This window comes from Entelurus aequoreus, linkage group LG04 (assembly GCF_033978785.1).
Source record: "Entelurus aequoreus isolate RoL-2023_Sb linkage group LG04, RoL_Eaeq_v1.1, whole genome shotgun sequence".
Taxonomy (NCBI): Eukaryota; Metazoa; Chordata; class Actinopteri; order Syngnathiformes; family Syngnathidae; genus Entelurus; species Entelurus aequoreus.
Window position 1 is genome coordinate 1,263,112 of NC_084734.1, and position 25,000 is coordinate 1,288,111.

Genomic DNA, 25,000 nt, shown 5'->3' on the forward strand with positions numbered 1-25,000 from the left:
GCATGAATAAATAAAACATACTTGAAAAGGCATGGAACGAGCAGTATGAACAAAACAAACGCTTGAATACAAGCATGAACTATGGACATGAAACAAAAACTCGCTAACTGTGGCATGAATAAACAAAACATACTTGGCAAGGCATGGAACGAGCAGTATGAACAAAACAAACGCTTGAATACAAGCATGAACTATGGCATGAAACAAAAACTTGCTAACTGTGGCATGAATAAATAAAACATACTTGAAAAGGCATGGAACGAGCAGTATGAACAAAACAAACGCTTGAATACAAGCATGAACTATGGCATGAAACAAAAACTCGCTAACTGTGGCATGAATACATAAAACATACTTGAAAAGGCATGGAACGAGCAGTATGAACAAAACAAACGCTTGAATACAAGCATGAACTATGGCATGAAACAAAAACTCGCTAACTGTGGCATGAATAAATAAAACATACTTGAAAAGGCATGGAACGAGCAGTATGAACAAAACAAACGCTTGAATACAAGCATGAACTATGGCATGAAACAAAAACTCGCTAACTGTGGCATGAATACATAAAACATACTTGAAAAGGCATGGAACGAGCAGTATGAACAAAACAAACGCTTGAATACAAGCATGAACTATGGCATGAAACAAAAACTCGCTAACTGTGGCATGAATAAATAAAACATACTTGAAAAGGCATGGAACGAGCAGTAAGAACAAAACAAACGCTTGAATACAAGCATGAACTATGGACATGAAACAAAAACTCGCTAACTGTGGCATGAATAAATAAAACATACTTGAAAAGGCATGGAACGAGCAGTATGAACAAAACAAACGCTTGAATACAAGCATGAACTATGGCATGAAACAAAAACTCGCTAACTGTGGCATGAATAAACAAAACATACTTGAAAAGGCATGGAACGAGCAGTATGAACAAAACAAACGCTTGAATACAAGCATGAACTATGGCATGAAACAAAAACTCGCTAACTGTGGCATGAATAAACAAAACATACTTGAAAAGGCATGGAACGAGCAGAATGAACAAAACAAACGCTTGAATACAAGCATGAACTATGGCATGAAACAAAAACTTGCTAACTGTGGCATGAATAAATAAAACATACTTGAAAAGGCATGGAACGAGCAGTATGAACAAAACAAACGCTTGAATACAAGCATGAACTATGGCATGAAACAAAAACTCGCTAACTGTGGCATGAATAAACAAAACATACTTGGCAAGGCATGGAACGAGCAGTATGAACAAAACAAACGCTTGAATACAAGCATGAACTATGGCATGAAACAAAAACTTGCTAACTGTGGCATGAATAAACAAAACATACTTGGCAAGGCATGGAACGAGCAGTATGAACAAAACAAACGCTTGAATACAAGCATGAACTATGGCATGAAACAAAAACTCGCTAACTGTGGCATGAATAAATGAAACATACTTGAAAAGGCATGGAACGAGCAGTATGAACAAAATAAACGCTTGAATACAAGCATGAACTATGGCCTGAAACAAAAACTTGCTAACTGTGGCATGAATAAACAAAACATACTTGAAAAGGCATGGAACGAGCAGTATGAACAAAACAAACGCTTGAATACAAGCATGAACTATGGCATGAAACAAAAACTCGCTAACTGTGGCATGAATAAATAAAACATACTTGAAAAGGCATGGAACGAGCAGTATGAACAAAACAAACGCTTGAATACAAGCATGAACTATGGCATGAAACAAAAACTCGCTAACTGTGGCATGAATAAATAAAACATACTTGAAAAGGCATGGAACGAGCAGTATGAACAAAACAAACGCTTGAATACAAGCATGAACTATGGACATGAAACAAAAACTCGCCAACTGTGGCATGAATAAATAAAACCTACTTGAAAAGGCATGGAACGAGCAGTATGAACAAAACAAACGCTTGAATACAAGCATGAACTATGGCATGAAACAAAAACTCGCTAACTGTGGCATGAATAAACAAAACATACTTGGCAAGGCATGGAACGAGCAGTACGAACAAAACAAACGCTTGAATACAAGCATGAACTATGGCATGAAACAAAAACTCGCTAACTGTGGCATGAATAAATAAAACATACTTGAAAAGGCATGGAACGAGCAGTAAGAACAAAACAAACGCTTGAATACAAGCATGAACTATGGACATGAAACAAAAACTCGCTAACTGTGGCATGAATAAATAAAACATACTTGAAAAGGCATGGAACGAGCAGTATGAACAAAACAAACGCTTGAATACAAGCATGAACTATGGCATGAAACAAAAACTCGCTAACTGTGGCATGAATAAACAAAACATACTTGAAAAGGCATGGAACGAGCAGTATGAACAAAACAAACGCTTGAATACAAGCATGAACTATGGCATGAAACAAAAACTCGCTAACTGTGGCATGAATAAACAAAACATACTTGAAAAGGCATGGAACGAGCAGTATGAACAAAACAAACGCTTGAATACAAGCATGAACTATGGCATGAAACAAAAACTTGCTAACTGTGGCATGAATAAATAAAACATACTTGAAAAGGCATGGAACGAGCAGTATGAACAAAACAAACGCTTGAATACAAGCATGAACTATGGCATGAAACAAAAACTCGCTAACTGTGGCATGAATAAACAAAACATACTTGGCAAGGCATGGAACGAGCAGTATGAACAAAACAAACGCTTGAATACAAGCATGAACTATGGCATGAAACAAAAACTCGCTAACTGTGGCATGAATAAACAAAACATACTTGGCAAGGCATGGAACGAGCAGTATGAACAAAACAAACGCTTGAATACAAGCATGAACTATGGCATGAAACAAAAACTCGCTAACTGTGGCATGAATAAATGAAACATACTTGAAAAGGCATGGAACGAGCAGTATGAACAAAATAAACGCTTGAATACAAGCATGAACTATGGCCTGAAACAAAAACTCGCTAACTGTGGCATGAATAAACAAAACATACTTGAAAAGGCATGGAACGAGCAGTATGAACAAAACAAACGCTTGAATACAAGCATGAACTATGGCATGAAACAAAAACTCGCTAACTGTGGCATGAATAAATAAAACATACTTGAAAAGGCATGGAACGAGCAGTATGAACAAAACAAACGCTTGAATACAAGCATGAACTATGGCATGAAACAAAAACTCGCTAACTGTGGCATGAATAAATAAAACATACTTGAAAAGGCATGGAACGAGCAGTATGAACAAAACAAACGCTTGAATACAACCATGAACTATGGACATGAAACAAAAACTCGCCAACTGTGGCATGAATAAATAAAACATACTTGAAAAGGCATGGAACGAGCAGTATGAACAAAACAAACGCTTGAATACAAGCATGAACTATGGCATGAAACAAAAACTCGCTAACTGTGGCATGAATAAATAAAACATACTTGAAAAGGCATGGAACGAGCAGTATGAACAAAACAAACGCTTGAATACAAGCATGAACTATGGCATGAAACAAAAACTCGCTAACTGTGGCATGAATAAATAAAACATACTTGAAAAGGCATGGAACGAGCAGTATGAACAAAACAAACGCTTGAATACAAGCATGAACTATGGACATGAAACAAAAACTCGCCAACTGTGGCATGAATAAATAAAACATACTTGAAAAGGCATGGAACGAGCAGTATGAACAAAACAAACGCTTGAATACAAGCATGAACTATGGCATGAAACAAAAACTCGCTAACTGTGGCATGAATAAACAAAACATACTTGGCAAGGCATGGAACGAGCAGTACGAACAAAACAAACGCTTGAATACAAGCATGAACTATGGCATGAAACAAAAACTCGCTAACTGTGGCATGAATAAATAAAACATACTTGAAAAGGCATGGAACGAGCAGTAAGAACAAAACAAACGCTTGAATACAAGCATGAACTATGGACATGAAACAAAAACTCGCTAACTGTGGCATGAATAAATAAAACATACTTGAAAAGGCATGGAACGAGCAGTATGAACCAAACAAACGCTTGAATACAAGCATGAACTATGGCATGAAACAAAAACTCGCTAACTGTGGCATGAATAAACAAAACATACTTGAAAAGGCATGGAACGAGCAGTATGAACAAAACAAACGCTTGAATACAAGCATGAACTATGGCATGAAACAAAAACTCGCTAACTGTGGCATGAATAAACAAAACATACTTGAAAAGGCATGGAACGAGCAGTATGAACAAAACAAACGCTTGAATACAAGCATGAACTATGGCATGAAACAAAAACTTGCTAACTGTGGCATGAATAAATAAAACATACTTGAAAAGGCATGGAACGAGCAGTATGAACAAAACAAACGCTTGAATACAAGCATGAACTATGGCATGAAACAAAAACTCGCTAACTGTGGCATGAATAAACAAAACATACTTGGCAAGGCATGGAACGAGCAGTATGAACAAAACAAACGCTTGAATACAAGCATGAACTATGGCATGAAACAAAAACTCGCTAACTGTGGCATGAATAAATAAAACATACTTGAAAAGGCATGGAACGAGCAGTATGAACAAAACAAACGCTTGAATACAAGCATGAACTATGGCATGAAACAAAAACTCGCTAACTGTGGCATGAATAAATAAAACATACTTGAAAAGGCATGGAACGAGCAGTATGAACAAAACAAACGCTTGAATACAAGCATGAACTATGGACATGAAACAAAAACTCGCTAACTGTGGCATGAATAAATAAAACATACTTGAAAAGGCATGGAACGAGCAGTATGAACAAAACAAACGCTTGAATACAAGCATGAACTATGGCATGAAACAAGTCAGAACAGACTAATGTCGCCAGACCGACTAACTGGCAACCACAGGCTTGAATAGTAATCTCATGATTAGTGGCAGGTGTGATCGAACAAATGAGGCAGGTGAAACTAATGAGTCGCTATGGTGACAAAACAAACAAGGAAGCGCAAACCGGAACTAATGGAGTCCAAAACTAACAGAACATAACTAAACAAAACATGATCCGGACCACAGATCATGACACATCTCAGCCAAGTGCGGCGCTGGTCTTACCGAATGTTGTGGGACTTGCGCTTGATCTGGTTCCAGCAGAGGTTCATGTCTCCGGTCTGGTGCGGGCCCCCCCTGCACTCCTCCTGGGCCTCAGAGTCCACCTGGCACGGCACACAGTGGCATCCCGGCCAGGAGGGTCGCCCCACAGCTGGAGGAAGAAGAAGTTTTATGACATTGTGCAGACCTTTCCATTCACGCACCACGGCCCTCACACTAATATTCTCTGCTGAGCAGACCTTTCCATTCACGCACCACGGCCCTCACACTAATATTCTCTCCTGAGCAGACCTTTCCATTCACGCACCACGGCCCTCACACTAATATTCTCTGCTGAGCAGACCTTTCCATTCACGCACCACGGCCCTCACACTAATATTCTCTCCTGAGCAGACCTTTCCATTCACGCACCACGGCCCTCACACTAATATTCTCTGCTGAGCAGACCTTTCCATTCACGCACCACGGCCCTCACACTAATATTCTCTCCTGAGCAGACCTTTCCATTCACGCACCACGGCCCTCACACTAATATTCTCTGCTGAGCAGACCTTTCCATTCACGCACCACGGCCCTCACACTAATATTCTCTGCTGAGCAGACCTTTCCATTCACGCACCACGGCCCTCACACTAATATTCTCTGCTGAGCAGACCTTTCCATTCACGCACCACGGCCCTCACACTAATATTCTCTGCTGAGCAGACCTTTCCATTCACGCACCACGGCCCTCACACTAATATTCTCTCCTGAGCAGACCTTTCCATTCACGCACCACGGCCCTCACACTAATATTCTCTGCTGAGCAGACCTTTCCATTCACGCACCACGGCCCTCACACTAATATTCTCTGCTGAGCAGACCTTTCCATTCACGCACCACGGCCCTCACACTAATATTCTCTGCTGAGCAGACCTTTCCATTTACGCACCACGGCCCTCACACTAATATTCTCTCAATGTAACCTTTCTTTTCCCATTTTGTGGCATTGATTGATCTCTGGAACTAATTGCTATTTTATTTTATTTTTTTACCATTTTTACATCATTTTTTCTAGTTTTGCTAGCGATGTGTGGTTTGAAACATTCAGGAAGTATCCACAGCGTTGTCGACACTGCCTTCTTCTCCCTTCCCGCTGCACACCAAGAAGGTGAAGTGGACTTCTAGACACTCCTAACCTGGCTGTTGAAGAGTGGTGTGATTACAAACAGTGAGTGCACCACAGGGCTAGTGACAGTGTGTGTGTGTGTGTGTGTGTGTGTGTGTGTGTGTGTGTGTGTGTGTGTGTGTGTGTGTGTGTGTGTGTGTGTGTGTGTGTGTGTGTGTGTGTGTGTGTGTGTGTGTGTGTGTGTGTGTGTGTGTGTGTGTGTGTGTGTGCGTGATGAGGACTGCAGATGAGGACAGTTCAGCCAGTTGTTGTTTTGACTTTGGTATTAAATAGAAAGTTGCTCTTCTTATGTTTGTTTGATGTACCGTGCTGTATTTTGTGTCGAAAGTGTAGAAACCTTGAGTAAAATATCCATTCTTCATTTGTTGGGAAATGTTCTTCAACATACTAACTAACTGCTCTATCTACCGACCCTGTTTGAGAACCAATGAAGTTTGTAAATGGAGGTGCCCCTGTTCAAAAACCAGTCTGCAAACATTTAACAGATATGCAACATTCTAAACATATTTTGCTGGAAACGTTTCCACTACAGAGGGGCCCGGGGCACCACTCAAATATTGACACTAAATAAATCATCTTTATCTTGATTTTATTGGTATGAAATAATTATGTCTAACCCACCTACAATATGACTCCAAAATCACTCCAATATGACTCCAATATGAGTTCAAAATGAGTCCAAAATGGCTCCAAAAAGACTCCGATATGAGTCCAAAATGACTCTGATATGACTCCGATATGACTCCGATATGGCTCCAATATGGCTCCGATATGACTCTAATATAACTCCAATATGACTAATATAACTCCAATATGACTCCAATATGACTTCAATATGGTTCCAATATGACTACAAAATGACTCAAATATGGTTCCAATATGGCTCCAATATGGTTCCAATATGACTCCAATATGGCTCTAATATGACTCCAATATGGTTCCAATATAACTACAACATGACTCCAACATGACTCCAATATGACTTCAATATGGTTCCGATATGACTACAAAATGACTCAAATATGGTTCAAATATGGTTCCAATATGGCTCCAATATGACTCCAATATGACTCCAAAATGACTCCAATATGGCTCTAATATGACTCCAATATGGTTCCAATATGACTACAACATGACTCCAACATGACTCCAATATAACTCCAATATGACTCCAATATGACTTCAATATGGTTCCGATATGACTACAAAATGACTCAAATATGGTTCAAATATGGTTCCAATATGGCTCCAATATGACTCCAAAATGACTCCAATATGGCTCCAATATGGCTCTAATATGGCTCCAATATGACTTCAATATGGTTCCAATATGACTCCAAAATGACTCCAATATGACTCCAATATGACTCCAATATGACTCCAATATGACTCCAATATGAGTTCAAAATGAGTCCAAAATGGCTCCAAAAAGACTCCGATATGAGTCCAAAATGACTGATATGACTCCGATATGACTCCGATATGGCTCCGATATGGCTCCGATATGACTCTAATATAACTCCAATATGACTCTAATATAACTCCAATATGACTCTAATATAACTCCAATATGACTCCAATATGACTCCAATATGACTTCAATATGGTTCCAATATGACTACAAAATGACTCAAATATGGTTCCAATATGGCTCCAATATGACTCCAATATGACTCAAATATGGCTCTAATATGACTCCAATATGGTTCCAATATAACTACAACATGACTCCAACATGACTCCAATATAACTCCAATATGACTCCAATATGACTTCAATATGGTTCCGATATGACTACAAAATGACTCAAATATGGTTCCAATATGGTTCCAATATGGCTCCAATATGGCTCCAATATGACTCCAATATGGCTCTAATATGACTCCAATATGGTTCCAATATGACTACAAAATGACTAAAATATGGCTCCAATATGACTTCAATATGGTTCCAATATGGTTCCAATATGACTCCAATATGGTTCCAATATGACTCCAATATGACTCCAAAATGACTCCAAAATGACTCCAATATGGCTCTGATATGACTCCAATATGGCTCCAATATGACTTCAATATGGTTCCAATATGACTCCAAAATGACTCCAATATGACTCCAATATGACTCCAATATGAGTTCAAAATGAGTCCAAAATGGCTCCAAAAAGACTCCGATATGAGTCCAAAATGACTCTGATATGACTCCGATATGGCTCCGATATGGCTCCGATATGACTCTAATATAACTCCAATATAACTCCAATATGACTCTAATATAACTCCAATATGACTCTAATATAACTCCAATATGACTTCAATATGGTTCCAATATGACTACAAAATGACTCAAATATGGTTCCAATATGGTTCCAATATGGCTCCAATATGGCTCCAATATGACTCCAATATGACTCCAATATGGCTCTAATATGGCTCCAATATGGCTCCAATATGACTCCAATATGACTCCAATATGGCTCTAATATGACTCCAATATGGTTCCAATATAACTACAACATGACTCCTACATGACTCCAATATAACTCCAATATGACTCCAATATGACTTCAATATGGTTCCGATATGACTACAAAATGACTCAAATATGGTTCCAATATGGTTCCAATATGGCTCCAATATGACTCCAATATGACTCCAAAATGACTCCAAAATGACTCCAAAATGACTCCAATATGGCTCTAATATGGCTCTAATATGACTCCAATATGGTTCCAATATGACTACAAAATGACTCAAATATGGCTCCAATATGACTTCAATATGGTTCCAATATGACTACAAAATGACTCAAATATGGTTCCAATATGACTACAAAATGACTCAAATATGGCTCCAATATGACTTCAATATGGTTCCAATATGGTTACAATATGACTCCAATATGGTTCCAATATGGTTCCAATATGACTCCAATATGACTCCAATATGGTTCCAACATGACTCCAATATGACTCCAGTATGACTCCAATATGGTTCCAATATGACTCCAATATGACTCCAGTATGACTCCAGTATGACTGCAATATGGTTCCAATATGACTCTAATATGACTCCAATATGACTGCAATATGGCTCCAACATGACGAAGTATGTCCTGCCCACGTGATAGACGTGCATATAATCGCCAAGTTGTGTCCTAGGATCCAGTGTCACCCACACTGCGCCCAGTGTCACCCACACTGCGTTCAGTGTCACCCACACTGCAGTGTCACCCACACTGCGTCCAGTGTCACCCACACTGCGCCCAGTGCCACCCACACTGCGTCCAGTGTCACCCACACTGCGCCCAGTGCCACCCACACTGCGCCCAGTGCCACCAAAACTGTGCCCACACACTGCGCCCAGTGTCACCTACACTGCGCCCAGTGCCACCCACACTGCGCCCAGTGTCACTCACACTGCATCCAGTGTCACCCACACTGCATCCAGTGTCACCCACACTGCGTCCAGTGTCACCCACACTGCGTCCAGTGTCACCCACACTGCATCCAGTGTCACCCACACTGCGCCCAGTGCCACCCACACTGCGCCCAGTGCCACCCACACTGCTTTAACAGGTTTGACTTTGAGTGTGTGTAGAGAAAGCACTATATACATCAAGTCCAAGTCCAAGGACATGTTTGAGAGGCAGATATTTAAATGTTAGATTTCCGACACCTTTGGAGAACAAACAATCCTCACAAGCTTGAAGATAAAAGACCAGAGAAGTTGTGAGCGTCAAAAAGGAACCAATTTGGACTGCAACAATTCCCAGCTGATATCATTCACTATTCATGGAGGGCCTCATATATTATATTATATATATCACACACACACACACACACACACACACACACACACACACACACACACACACACACACACACACACACACACACACACACACACACACACACACACACACACACACACACACACACACACACACACACACAGAGAGAGAGAGCATCATTTGTGCCCTCCATGTTGGAAGAGCCATACAGGAAGAAGAAATGTGTGTGGAGCTGCAAACAATGAAAAAGTCTTAGAGTGACGACAACACGTGATGTTGAAATGTAATACTTACAACACTTATTTTTACAACATTGGAAAACATTAGTAAAACTTGTCAGAAGGTGAGATAACTCCTGGTAATGACTGACTTACAATGGCCAAAGGTATTGATGTGTGTGTGTGTGTGTGTGTGTGTGTGTGTGTGTGTGTGTGTGTGTGTGTGTGTGTGTGTGTGTGTGTGTGTGTGTGTGTGTGTGTGTGTGTGTGTGTGTGTGTGTGTGTGTGTGTGTGTGTGTGTGTCCAAGTTCAAGGAAATGTCTTCTTATGGATTTATTACAATCTTTGCAAGCTTGGTAACATTTGCTGTGGTCTGGAACAACATGGTAATGTTTGCTGTGGTCTGGAACAACATGGCAATGTTTGCTGTGGTCTGGAACAACATGGCTTATTCAAACTAAATATACATTTGTGTCATGTTTGTCCTCTTACACAAACCTTATTCAAACTAAATATGCATTTGTGTCATGTTTGTCCTCTTACACAAACCTTATTCAAACTAAATATACATTTGTGTCATGTTTGTCCTCTTACACAAACCTTATTCAAACTAAATATACATTTGTGTCATGTTTGTCCTCTTACACAAACCTTATTCAAACTAAATATACATTTGTGTCATGTTTGTCCTCTTACACAAAACTTATATACATTTGTTCTACCAGCTTTTTACTTTTTCATACATTTTTGAAAAATCTCCAGAGGGCCACTAGGGCGGCGCTAAAGAGCCGCAGGTTGCCGAGGTGGACACAAGCTTGACGCCCGAGGGCCACACTGGGTATGTCATGTTGGTTCCATCTAAATCTCTTATCAATCCTAAACTTGTTTCTCAGTCCTCCAGGGAGCAAATCTGATCATCTGTGATGAGAAAGTGGTTGCCATGTCAACATTAAGTGTGGGAAGGAGTGGAAACATTCTTTTTAACACGCCTTCTTCATCCTGCCGGATATTGATATTTTTCCTGCTGTCTTTCTCACTTGATCTGATGGAACCTCCAATCTCTCTCATAAATGTTCTTTTGTTTCTATTGGCCATGAATCCTCCCGGTCCTGCTACACTTCCTGTATATATTTGGTTTAACAAAAGCTCACTTTTATTATAAAAGAAAAAAATAAAATCTAATAAATAAATAAATATTGACTGTTACCCCCCTAAAAAAGTAAAATAAAATAAATAAATATTGACTGTTGTTACCCAAAGTATATAAAGTGGGATTTTTCATAAAAACAAATATATACAGTAACACAAAAACAAGCTGTCTCTGTGATCACTATAGGTGTATAAATAATAATAGTGTTAAATAAAATCAGTCCCTTGGGCACAAAACTGAAAATAATACAGCTCTCCAAAAAGTGCACTTCTGCTGCTATTGGAACATAACGGTTTGTTATGATGCTTTGACATTTTTGCACTTTATTTCTTTATTGAAAGAAAATTCTATGAAGAGAAAAGTTCTTTGCAAATGTGGTTACAATGCTAAAAAATGAAAAGTTAAAGCTAAAAAAAAGAAATACACTTTGAGTTAAAATCGTTCTTTATAGGGGGGAAGATGTGATGTTATGAGCTGGGCTAGGGAATATAACAACTACACTACCCAGCATGCAACGGGAGTGACGAGCATGCGCGGTAGCCCCGAAAAGTGTTGTTGCATGTCGCCACCCGGCAGCTAAGAATGAGGTTATGAGCACGCTGTGAAACTAAACGTCAAGAACTCAGCCAACACGCCTCGTCTGCATTATTTATAATTAGACAGACAACACATATACAGTGTGATTTTGGAACGTTTACAAGGAAAGAAGGACAAACGCTCAAAAAGGGAGATGTGTTGTATATATATGTATGTGCTGCGCTTGCTTTAAGAACGTTGCGACAGCTGCCGTAAAGGAGGTGCGTTGCTAGCCTGGTTGCTATGTTTCCGGTTGGTGGTAAAAGTGTTGGTCATGTGTTTGTACCCTGCTCAAATCTCTCAGTAAAGTTATTCATTGGATTATACCTTTTGTTTTGAACTTTATTACACCTTGGAGTGCTTTTTCCGGTCCATTGTTTTTCCTGCTTTCGCTATCTGCGCCTAATGACTGAGCTACATGACGTCATTTCTTGTGATGTCTCACAGAGCATTTCTGGTCGGGACGGGATTGGTCCCAGTGATTCGAATAAAGAACCAACTCTTTTTCTTTACTATAGTGGGCTCGATAACGGGTACCGGTTCTCAAAAAGGGATTGGAGTCCGAGGACTCGGTTCTTTTCTTATCGAACAACCGGGAAAACCGGTTTCGAGTATCATCCCTAGTTAAAACGCATTGGGCTAAATAAAATTTGGCGCGGGGCTGACAGCCGACTGCATGCAAAAAAAACATGCTGGTTGAATTTGTTTCCTGCAACATGACTAGGAAAGGTTGTTTGGATGAGGTCTGCTTGTGATGTCAAGAAATTACACATCACGGTCACTGACCTGAGTTTCTTACATTGTCCACAAGATGGCAACAATTTTCCACCTGTCAGGTATATAAATTGAATATGAAAGCACCTTGCATGCGCAGGTTGCTTATTGGACTCATGCCGTCGTCTCGAGGGCCAAACTGAAGATGCCGGCAGGCCGCATTGGGCCTGCGAGCCGGGGTTTGGACCCCCCTGCTCTAGACCATAAAAAGACTTGTACATAAGCAGGGAAGTTTTAAAGTCTATTCTCTGAGCAACAGGAAGCCAGTGCAGTGACCTAAGCACGGACTAATATGGTCGTATTTCCTGATTCTAGTCAGGACTCAAGCAGCAGCATTCTGAATGGACTGCAGCTGCCACTCCAGTAGTCTAGACAAAGGCAGGCATTAGTCTGCTATAGACACTATTTATTTGATTTTGGCAATGTTTATAGCTGGTAAAAATGATCCTATTGATTTAGTGTGGCTCTTAAAGTAGAAGTGTGAGTCCATTATTACCCCGAGATTTGTAACCTGATTATTCATTTTCAGAGAAAAGGTCTGAAGGTGACTGATTACACTTTCTATTTGCTTCTGTGTTGGACAACAAATTGTACTAAAAGCCAATCAGATTTGATGAAGACTTCCCACAGTAACACACAAACATGTCACTCAATGGCATCCTAATAATAAACTTGGCAAATCTGTCTTATTGTTCCTATTATTTCAAAACAGAGTTGCCACTTGGAACTTAACCTGTTAACGCCAAAACTCAGAGTTCAACCTAGAGTATATGATACAGGGTGAAGATTTGTCAAACTCAAACTATCCATATATATATTGATCGGGCTTAAAGTCTTCCCAGGTTATTTAGTTCTAGGGACTGTGAATAAAACAAGGAGACAGTTTAACAATTGTTTGTGCAAATGTAGTAAGGACAAACAATAGCACCAGCACCTGCGAGAGATGCTGGCTAAAGGCTGGTGAGATGGTTCTACCGCTGACTTCCACCTGTGAGAGATGCTGGCTAAAGGCTGGTGAGATGGTTCTACTGCTGACTTCCACCTGTGAGAGATGCTGGCTAAAGGCTGGTGAGATGGTTCTACTGCTGACTTCCACCTGCGAGAGATGCTGGCTAAAGGCTGGTGAGATGGTCCTACTGCTGACTTCCACCTGCGAGAGATGCTGGCTAAAGGCTGGTGAGATGGTTCTACTGCTGACTTCCACCTGCGAGAGATGCTGGCTAAAGGCTGGTGAGATGGTTCTACTGCTGACTTCCACCTGTGAGAGATGCTGGCTAAAGGCTGGTGAGATGGTTCTACTGCTGACTTCCACCTGTGAGAGATGCTGGCTAAAGGCTGGTGAGATGGTTCTACTGCTGACTTCCACCTGTGAGAGATGCTGGCTAAAGGCTGGTGAGATGGTTCTACTGCTGACTTCCACCTGCGAGAGATGCTGGCTAAAGGCTGGTGAGATGGTTCTACTGCTGACTTCCACCTGCGAGAGATGCTGGCTAAAGGCTGGTGAGATGGTCCTACTGCTGACTTCCACCTGCGAGAGATGCTGGCTAAAGGCTGGTGAGATGGTCCTACTGCTGACTTCCACCTGTGAGAGATGCTGGCTAAAGGCTGGTGAGATGGTTCTACTGCTGACTTCCACCTGTGAGAGATGCTGGCTAAAGGCTGGTGAGATGGTCCTACTGCTGACTTCCACCTGTGAGAGATGCTGGCTAAAGGCTGGTGAGATGGTCCTACTGCTGACTTCCACCTGCGAGAGATGCTGGCTAAAGGCTGGTGAGATGGTTCTACTGCTGACTTCCACCTGCGAGAGATGCTGGCTAAAGGCTGGTGAGATGGTCCTACTGCTGACTTCCACCTGTGAGAGATGCTGGCTAAAGGCTGGTGAGATGGTTCTACTGCTGACTTCCACCTGCGAGAGATGCTGGCTAAAGGCTGGTGAGATGGTTCTACTGCTGACTTCCACCTGTGAGAGATGCTGGCTAAAGGCTGGTGAGATGGTTCTACTGCTGACTTCCACCTGCGAGAGATGCTGGCTAAAGGCTGGTGAGATGGTCCTACTGCTGACTTCCACCTGTGAGAGATGCTGGCTAAAGGCTGGTGAGATGGTTCTACTGCTGACTTCCACCTGTGAGAGATGCTGGCTAAAGGCTGGTGAGATGGTCCTACTGCTGACTTCCACCTGTGAGAGATGCTGGCTAAAGGCTGGTGAGATGGTTCTACTGCTGACTTCCACCTGTGAGAGATGCTGGCTAAAGGCTGGTGAGATGGTTCTACTGCTGACTTCCACCTGTGAGAGATGCTGGCTAAAGGCTGGTGAGATGGTTCTACTGCTGACTTCCACCTGTGAGAGATGCTGGCTAAAGGCTGGTGAGATGGTTCTACTGCTGACTTCCACCTGCGAGAGATGCTGGCTAAAGGCTGGTGAGATGGTTCTACTGCTGACTTCCACCTGCGAGAGATGCTGGCTAAAGGCTGGTGAGATGGTCCTACTGCTGACTTCCACCTGCGAGAGATGCTGGCTAAAGGCTGGTGAGATGGTTCTACTGCTGACTTCCACCTGCGAGAGATGCTGGCTAAAGGCTGGTGAGATGGTTCTACTGCTGACTTCCACCTGTGAGAGATGCTGGCTAAAGGCTGGTGAGATGGTTCTACTGCTGACTTCCACCTGTGAGAGATGCTGGCTAAAGGCTGGTGAGATGGTTCTACTGCTGACTTCCACCTGTGAGAGATGCTGGCTAAAGGCTGGTGAGATGGTTCTACTGCTGACTTCCACCTGCGAGAGATGCTGGCTAAAGGCTGGTGAGATGGTTCTACTGCTGACTTCCACCTGCGAGAGATGCTGGCTAAAGGCTGGTGAGATGGTCCTACTGCTGACTTCCACCTGCGAGAGATGCTGGCTAAAGGCTGGTGAGATGGTCCTACTGCTGACTTCCACCTGTGAGAGATGCTGGCTAAAGGCTGGTGAGATGGTTCTACTGCTGACTTCCACCTGTGAGAGATGCTGGCTAAAGGCTGGTGAGATGGTCCTACTGCTGACTTCCACCTGTGAGAGATGCTGGCTAAAGGCTGGTGAGATGGTCCTACTGCTGACTTTCACCTGCGAGAGATGCTGGCTAAAGGCTGGTGAGATGGTTCTACTGCTGACTTCCACCTGCGAGAGATGCTGGCTAAAGGCTGGTGAGATGGTCCTACTGCTGACTTCCACCTGTGAGAGATGCTGGCTAAAGGCTGGTGAGATGGTTCTACTGCTGACTTCCACCTGCGAGAGATGCTGGCTAAAGGCTGGTGAGATGGTTCTACTGCTGACTTCCACCTGCGAGAGATGCTGGCTAAAGGCTGGTGAGATGGTCCTACTGCTGACTTCCACCTGTGAGAGAGAGATGCTGGCTAAAGGCTGGTGAGATGGTTCTACTGCTGACTTCCACCTGTGAGAGATGCTGGCTAAAGGCTGGTGAGATGGTCCTACTGCTGACTTCCACCTGTGAGAGATGCTGGCTAAAGGCTGGTGAGATGGTTCTACTGCTGACTTCCACCTGCGAGAGATGCTGGCTAAAGGCTGGTGAGATGGTTCTACTGCTGACTTCCACCTGTGAGAGATGCTGGCTAAAGGCTGGTGAGATGGTTCTACTGCTGACTTCCACCTGTGAGAGATGCTGGCTAAAGGCTGGTGAGATGGTTCTACTGCTGACTTCCACCTGTGAGAGATGCTGGCTAAAGGCTGGTGAGATGGTTCTACTGCTGACTTCCACCTGCGAGAGATGCTGGCTAAAGGCTGGTGAGATGGTTCTACTGCTGACTTCCACCTGCGAGAGATGCTGGCTAAAGGCTGGTGAGATGGTCCTACTGCTGACTTCCACCTACGAGAGATGCTGGCTAAAGGCTGGTGAGATGGTTCTACTGCTGACTTCCACCTGCGAGAGATGCTGGCTAGAGGCTGGTGAGATGGTTCTACTGCTGACTTCCACCTGCGAGAGATGCTGGCTAAAGGCTGGTGAGATGGTTCTACTGCTGACTTCCACCTGTGAGAGATGCTGGCTAAAGGCTGGTGAGATGGTCCTACTGCTGACTTCCACCTGCGAGAGATGCTGGCTAAAGGCTGGTGAGATGGTTCTACTGCTGACTTCCACCTGCGAGAGATGCTGGCTAAAGGCTGGTGAGATGGTTCTACTGCTGACTTCCACCTGCGAGAGATGCTGGCTAAAGGCTGGTGAGATGGTTCTACTACTGACTTCCACCTGTGAGAGATGCTGGCTAAAGGCTGGTGAGATGGTTCTACTGCTGACTTCCACCTGTGAGAGATGCTGGCTAAAGGCTGGTGAGATGGTTCTACTGCTGACTTCCACCTGTGAGAGATGCTGGCTAAAGGCTGGTGAGATGGTTCTACTGCTGACTTCCACCTGTGAGAGATGCTGGCTAAAGGCTGGTGAGATGGTTCTACTGCTGACTTCCACCTGTGAGAGATGCTGGCTAAAGGCTGGTGAGATGGTTCTACTGCTGACTTCCACCTGTGAGAGATGCTGGCTAAAGGCTGGTGAGATGGTTCTACTGCTGACTTCCACCTGCGAGAGATGCTGGCTAAAGGCTGGTGAGATGGTTCTACTGCTGACTTCCACCTGCGAGAGATGCTGGCTAAAGGCTGGTGAGATGGTCCTACTGCTGACTTCCACCTGCGAGAGATGCTGGCTAAAGGCTGGTGAGATGGTTCTACTGCTGACTTCCACCTGCGAGAGATGCTGGCTAAAGGCTGGTGAGATGGTTCTACTGCTGACTTCCACCTGTGAGAGATGCTGGCTAAAGGCTGGTGAGATGGTTCTACTGCTGACTTCCACCTGTGAGAGATGCTGGCTAAAGGCTGGTGAGATGGTTCTACTGCTGACTTCCACCTGTGAGAGATGCTGGCTAAAGGCTGGTGAGATGGTTCTACTGCTGACTTCCACCTGCGAGAGATGCTGGCTAAAGGCTGGTGAGATGGTTCTACTGCTGACTTCCACCTGCGAGAGATGCTGGCTAAAGGCTGGTGAGATGGTTCTACCGCTGACTTCATGTTGTCCTTCCCGCTACACCACGCATGATTTGGGTTTCAATCCATTGAAACGGAAAGGTAATGGAAAAGTGTGTTGGAATGTGCATACACACACACTGCTGTCACTCAATCTTGTACCTGGCACCTCCTCTCAACATCCAAACTAAGTGTGTGCGTGTATGAGAGCAGGTGTTACCATAGCAACATGGTGGACTCATTCACTTTCGTTTCTCAAGCAAAACAGAGTGTCCAGAGAACGACTCCGTAGGCATTTCATTCTACTTGAACTCCTCCAGTTGCAAACTTTTCGATTTACGAACTTTAAGGAACCCACACACACTGCCCCTCCTCCCCGCCCCCTCCTCACTCTGCCTGCCCCCCTTTTCCACGTTGTGTCTCTGGTAACATTGTTGTTAACATTTTTGAGAGCACAAAAGGTATGATTATACATACATACTGTATGTATATATATATATATATAAATATATATATATATATATATATATATGGTGGTGTTCCTGGAATTGAAGGCCTCACCCTTTCTCCTCCAAACATATTGCTGGGTATTGTGGCCAAACAGCTCCATTTTTGTTTCATCTGACCACAGAACTTTCCTCCAGAAGGTCTTATCTTTGTCCATGTGATGTCAGATGAAACAAAAATGGAGCTGTTTGGCCACAACACCCAGCAATATGTTTGGAGGAGAAAAGGTAATCCCAGGAACACCTCACCTACCGTCAAGCATGGTGGTGGTAGTATTATGCTCTGGGCCTGTTTTGCTGCCAATTGAACTGCTGCTTTAAATGGGACAATGAAAAAGGAGGATTAGCTCCAAATTGTTCAGGACAAGCTAAAACCATCAGCCCGGAGGTTGGGTCTTGTTGGGTGTTCCAACAGGACAATGACCCCCAAACACACCTCAAAAGTGGTAAAGGAATGGCTAAATCAGGCTAGAATGAAGGTTTTAGAATGGCCTTCCCAAAGTGTGGACAATGCTGAAGAAACAAGTCCATGTCAACACATTTAGCTGAACTGCAACAATTTAGTGGTCAAGTGGTCAAGCAGAAGCTTGTGGATGGCTACCAAAAGCGCCTTATTGCAGGTCAACTTGCCAAGGGACATGTAAGCAAATATTAACATTGCTGTATGTATACTTTTGACCCTCACATTTTCAGTAGAGCCATAATACATTCATAAAAGAAGCAAACTTCATGAATGTTTTTTGTGACCAACAAGTATGTGCTCCAATCACATTGAAAACTTAAGACAGCCATGACATGATGTCCTTTACAAGTGTACGTACACTTTTGACCGCCACTGTGTGTATATATATATATATACATTATATATATATATATATATATATATATATATATATATATTATATATATATATATATATATATACATATATATATATATACATATATATATACATATATATATATATACATATATATATACATACATATATATATACATATATATATATATATATATATATATATATATATACATATATATATACATACATATACATATATATATATATATATATATATATATATATATATATATATATATATATATATATATATACATATATATATATATATATATATACATATGTATATTTATTAGGGGTGTAACGGTATGTGTATTTGTATTGAACCGTTTCGGTACGGGGGTTTCGGTTCGGAGGTGTACCGAACGAGTTTCCACAGGGACATATTAAGTAGCGTAGCGCACGTTGTGTAAACAATGCACACCGAGGCACAACACATGGCATGCTAGCATGTTTTGTACCATGAATTGATTAGCGTGGACCCCGACTTAAACAAGTTGAAAAACTTATTGGGGTGTTACCATTTAGTGGTGAATTGTACGGATTATGTACTGTACTGTTGAGTTTGAGTTTATTTGGAACATGCAAGCATACAACATGATACATCACAATTTCCAGTTTCTCTTTTCAACGTGTTTGAAAAGGAGTAGGAAGAAGCAGAGCTTATTTAATCCTACCCCTTTTCTTTACATAACAGTTGCAAAACTTTTTGTTCACTTCCTGTTCACAATTTTTTCACATAAGTAATCACAATAAAAATAAATAAATAAATAATAGTAAGAATTTAATGATAATAATTGGTGAAGTAAGTCATATTTCATATGATGAGATAAGTAAGATTACTTTAAGAATGAATGGATGGATGGATGAAATAAATTGAGAATGTTTGTCATGGTTCTTCTTCTTTGTACTTTGTAAACACTTTAAGTTTGAAGAGTTTCTTGAAGTGGATCATATTAGTACATTGTTTGATTGCTTTGCTTAATCCATTCCATCATTTAATTCCACATACTGATATACTGAAGGTCTTAAGTGTTGTACGTGCAAACAAATGTTTTAAATTACGTTTTTCTCTAAGATTATATTTCTCCTCTTTTGTTGAGAAGAATTGTTGTATATTCTTGGGTAACAGGTTATAGTTTGCTGTGTGCATAATTTTAGCTGTTTGCAAATTCACTATGTCGTGGAATTTCAGTATTTTTGATTCAATAAATAAAGGGTTTGTATGTTGTCTATATCCAACATGATGTATTATTCTAACTGATCTTTTTTTTGTAACACCGTTAATGAATGAAGTGTACTTTTGTAATTATTTCCCCATATTTCTACACAGTAGCTCAGATATGGTAACACTAGTGAGCAGTAGAGAATATGAAGGGATTTTTTGTCTAGAACATGTTTTGCTTTATTCATTATTGACGTGTTTCTTGCAACTTTATGTTGTATATTTTTTACGTGAGATTTCCAGTTCAATTTATCATCAATCATTATACCTAGAAATTTGGTTTCATTTACTCTTTCAATTTCTATTCCGTCTATTTGTATTTGTGTTTGACTTTCTCTTCTACGGTTACCAAATAGCATTATTTTAGTTTTACTAAGATTCAACGATAGTCTGTTTTTGTCAAACCATCTTTTTAATTTGTTAATTTCTTCTGTTATTATTTGTATTATCTCCTGTGTGTTCTCTCCTGAACAAAACGCTGTGCAATCTACTAATGAAAGTTTCAATCAATCAATCAATCAATCTAGCAGCGACTGAGCTAGGACAACATGTAAAAGCCAGAGCTGGAAGACCCTCCTGCCTCGTTAAGATCTCCCGTTTGGGAACACTTTGGCTGCGCGGTGCGATACAACAATGGAGGACGGAGGTTTGCCGACATTGTTCGGCAGCTGCTTCTGACAACACGTCAAACATGCTAACCCATTTGAAGCGTCACCACCCCCAAGTGAAGATGGCTTCAACAAAGATAAAGACGAGCAAACAGCTCCCACCTCTTACTGCCAAGTTAGCCAGGCTGGGGGGGGAGGGGGGGAAGAAAAGTTAATCTGAGGCTGAGTTGACTTGAAACTGTTTAATGTTGCACTTTTTATATGTAGAAGAAAAGTTTTGTCATTTTATTTAATCTGAGCAACAACTTGAGGCAGTTTAATGTTGATTAACGTGGACCCTTATTGGGGTGTTACCATTTAGTGGTCAATTGTAGGGAATATGTACTGTACTGTGCAATCTACTAATAAAAGTCTCAATCAATCAATCACAAAAAGCACTTTATATGTAGAAACGTTTTACTAAGAAACCATTCTGAGCCTCATCTTATTTAGTTTTTATTTGATATATGTTGACCACATGAACCCTGGCAATGGACCCTGTGTGTATATGTATGTTATGCCATTGTTTACACATTTGGTAAATAAATAATCAAAAAATGTATATTTTGTTGTTTTCTTACTGTACCGAAAATGAACCGAACCGTGACCTCTAAACCGAGGTACGTACCGAACCAAATTTTTTGTGTACCGTTACGCCCCTAATATATCAATCAATCAATCAATGTTTATTTATATAGCCCTCAAATCTCAAAGGGCTGTACAAGCCACAACGACATCCTCGGTACAGAGCCCACATACGGGCAAGGAAAACTCACCCCAGTGGGACGTCAATGTGAATGACTATGAGAAACCTTGGAGAGGACCGCACATGTGGGTAACCCCCCCCCCCCCCCCTCTAGGGGAGACCGAAAGCAATGGATGTCGAGTGGGTCTGACATAATAATAATATATATAATATATACACATAGTAACTTAGTTTTGAATTTGTTGTCCTACATTTGGCTTTTCATTGGGCTCAAAAATAAAATATTCACCAAGTTTTCCACATTTTTTGATGATTGAAATTAACTTTATTAACACTAAATATATCTAAAAATCCAAATAAATCAAAGGTCCTCCCGGATCAAATTCTGATTACATTTAGATGTAAATTTTCTTAAACATTTTTTGTCTTTGTATCAAGAAAGAGTAAATCCTCCCAAGTCCAGATGTAGTGTACAGATGTGCACTCAGGAGTGCTGACGGGAATGCCAGAGGATGAGCTGCTAGGTCTTGTTACATGTAAGCAGGATGACGGATGCCATAAACAATCCACACTAACACCATAATAAAAGATGACTGACAATGAGACAGAAAGAGGACATATTTCCATTTTTGCCACCTTTTCCCTTGTGAGAGACACAATGGGTGCAGCTGGAAGACACATACTGTATTCAATCTGGACTGGACACAAAAAGGCACTGTGGTAAACATCAGCGCTCCATTTGGTGGTGCGGGCAAAGTGGGCCGTCTGGAGAACATGAAGCTTTACTTATTCAAGAGCTTGATTGGATGTGACGCTGGGGTTCAGCCATGCGAGGATGCTGTGCATGCTAGCTTGCAGGAAACCAGCAGAGATTTGGCTCACATGACACACACAATGTCCTCTCTCAAATGTGCACATGCAATCATTATGGACACAAACATCCCATCGTGGTCTCGTGGAAGAAGAACAAACAACATCCGAGAACTAAGAATGGAACACGACAACTGCGAGCCAAGAATACATTTCCAAAAAGTCACGGCAACAAATAATGAAGGAGAACAAGAGTCGCAGGTACACGGGAGACAAATGTTATCCCGGAGGAGATTGAGGGCAGCGGGGAAAAGACCTGTCAGAACATTTGATACGGTCAACCACATCATGTTGGAGGACAGACTGCACAGGACCGGTAACGTGGTTTTCTAAAGACCTGCCCGATACAACCCAATATGTCCAGTTTGCTGGATCCTCTTGGTCATTCCACCTGTATTAAAGGTGTGCTTCAAGGTTCCATAATAGCTCCGTTGTTGTTTTCCATCTAAGTAAATCATCTCTGTGATAACGTGTCGGATGCTGCCTTCCATTTTTATGCAGATGGCGCAGTCATAAATTGTTCCTCCCCCGCTGTTGTGCGAACCTTTGAGCTTCTGCAGTTTGCTTTTGATGTTGTTCAGTGCCAGCTGACTCAGCTGAGACTTGTGCTGAATGCAGAGAAATCTAAGGTGATGTTATTTTCAAATGGCAAACGACTGCCTTGAACACCCCAAAAAACATTAACTGCTCATGAAGTTTAACCAAGAAAGCAAGCAGGTAGAAAGCAAGGAGGCAGAAAGCAAGGAGGCAGAAAGCAAGGAGGCAGAAAGCAAGGAGGCAGAAAGGAAGGAGGCAGAAAGCAAGGAGGTAGAAAGCAAGGAGGCAGAAAGGAAGGAGGCAGAAAGGAAGGAGGCAGAAAGCAAGGAGGCAGAAAGCAAGGAGGCAGAAACCAAGGAGGCAGAAAGCAAGGAGGCAGAAAGCAAGGAGGCAGAAAGCAAGGAGGCACAAAGCAAGGAGGCAGAAAGCAAGGAGGCAGAAACCAAGGAGGCAGAAAGCAAGGAGGCAGAAAGCAAGGAGGCAGAAAGCAAGGAGGCAGAAAGCAAGGTAGTAGAAACCAAGGAGGCAGAAAGCAAGGAGGCAGAAAGCAAGGAGGTAGAAACCAAGGAGGCAGAAACCAAGGAGGCAGAAAGCAAGGCAGTAGAAACCAAGGAGGCAGAAACCAAGGTAGTAGAAACCAAGGTAGTAGAAACCAAGGAGGCAGAAACCAAGGTAGTAGAAACCAATGAGACAGAAACCAAGGTAGTAGAAACCAAGGTAGTAGAAACCAAGGAGGCAGAAACCAAGGTAGTAGAAACCAAGGTAGTAGAAACCAAGGAGGCAGAAACCAAGGTAGTAGAAACCAATGAGACAGAAACCAAGGTAGTAGAAACCAAGGTAGTAGAAACCAAGGAGGCAGAAACCAAGGTAGTAGAAACCAAGGTAGTAGAAACCAAGGAGGCAGAAACCAAGGTAGTAGAAACCAAGGTAGTAGAAACCAAGGAGGCAGAAACCAAGGTAGTAGAAACCAAGGTAGTAGAAACCAAGGAGGCAGAAACCAAGGTAGTAGAAACCAAGGTAGTAGAAACCAAGGAGGCAGAAACCAAGGTAGTAGAAACCAAGGTAGTAGAAACCAAGGAGGCAGAAACCAAGGTAGTAGAAACCAAGGTAGTAGAAACCAAGGAGGCAGAAACCAAGGTAGTAGAAACCAAGGTAGTAGAAACCAAGGAGGCAGAAACCAAGGTAGTAGAAACCAAGGTACTAGAAACCAAGGAGGCAGAAACCAAGGTAGTAGAAATCAAGGTAGTAGAAACCAAGGAGGCAGAAACCAAGGTAGTAGAAATCAAGGTAGTAGAAACCAAGGAGGCAGAAACCAAGGAGGTAGAAACCAAGGTAGTAGAAACCAAGGAGGTAGAAACCAAGGTAGTAGACACCAAGGTAGTAGAAACCAAGGTAATGATTCTGGCTATTAAGGCATCATTTATTCCCTCTTTCCAAAGGCACGGGCCCCAACAATAATGGACAATGTCTACTGAGACAGATCTAAAATTGTGCTTTTAAAAGATAAAAGCCTTTCATTTTGATGGGCGCTGTCAGCAAGCACAGCTTTGATTGGCATTGCATCATAGTTCCTACCAGTCCCAGGTGTGAAATGGTGTCTTAGCAGTTTCCCAGCATGCAGCAGAGTGCTCTTTTTGCAAGTGATAAATGATGCAGAGGCAGCTTTTTGCAATGTGCAGGTCAAAGAAAGGCCAACATGGATGTGACACTTCACCAAATGTGAAAGTACAGCAAACATGACTCAAGAGTCCAGAGGGTTTTAGTTGCCATGAATAAAAGGTGAGTCCGCAACACACCACAACCACAGCTCAGACTCTTTGCACAAAAACCTTCATTTGGAGCACAAACC

General features: G+C 41.9%; 1 protein-coding gene across 4 annotated transcripts in view; it reads right to left on the bottom strand.

Moving 5' to 3' along the window:
• The window catches only part of drp2 (dystrophin related protein 2), a 299,389-nt gene that overhangs the window by 211,133 nt on the left and 63,256 nt on the right, over window positions 1–25,000 (bottom strand). For all 4 annotated transcript variants that reach the window (XM_062043976.1, XM_062043975.1, XM_062043974.1 and 1 more), the window contains one exon: window positions 5,128–5,275. In XM_062043976.1, the coding sequence (XP_061899960.1) occupies window positions 5,128–5,174 (47 nt within the window). In that variant the 5' untranslated portion in view covers window positions 5,175–5,275. The remainder of the gene's footprint in view (window positions 1–5,127; window positions 5,276–25,000) is intronic.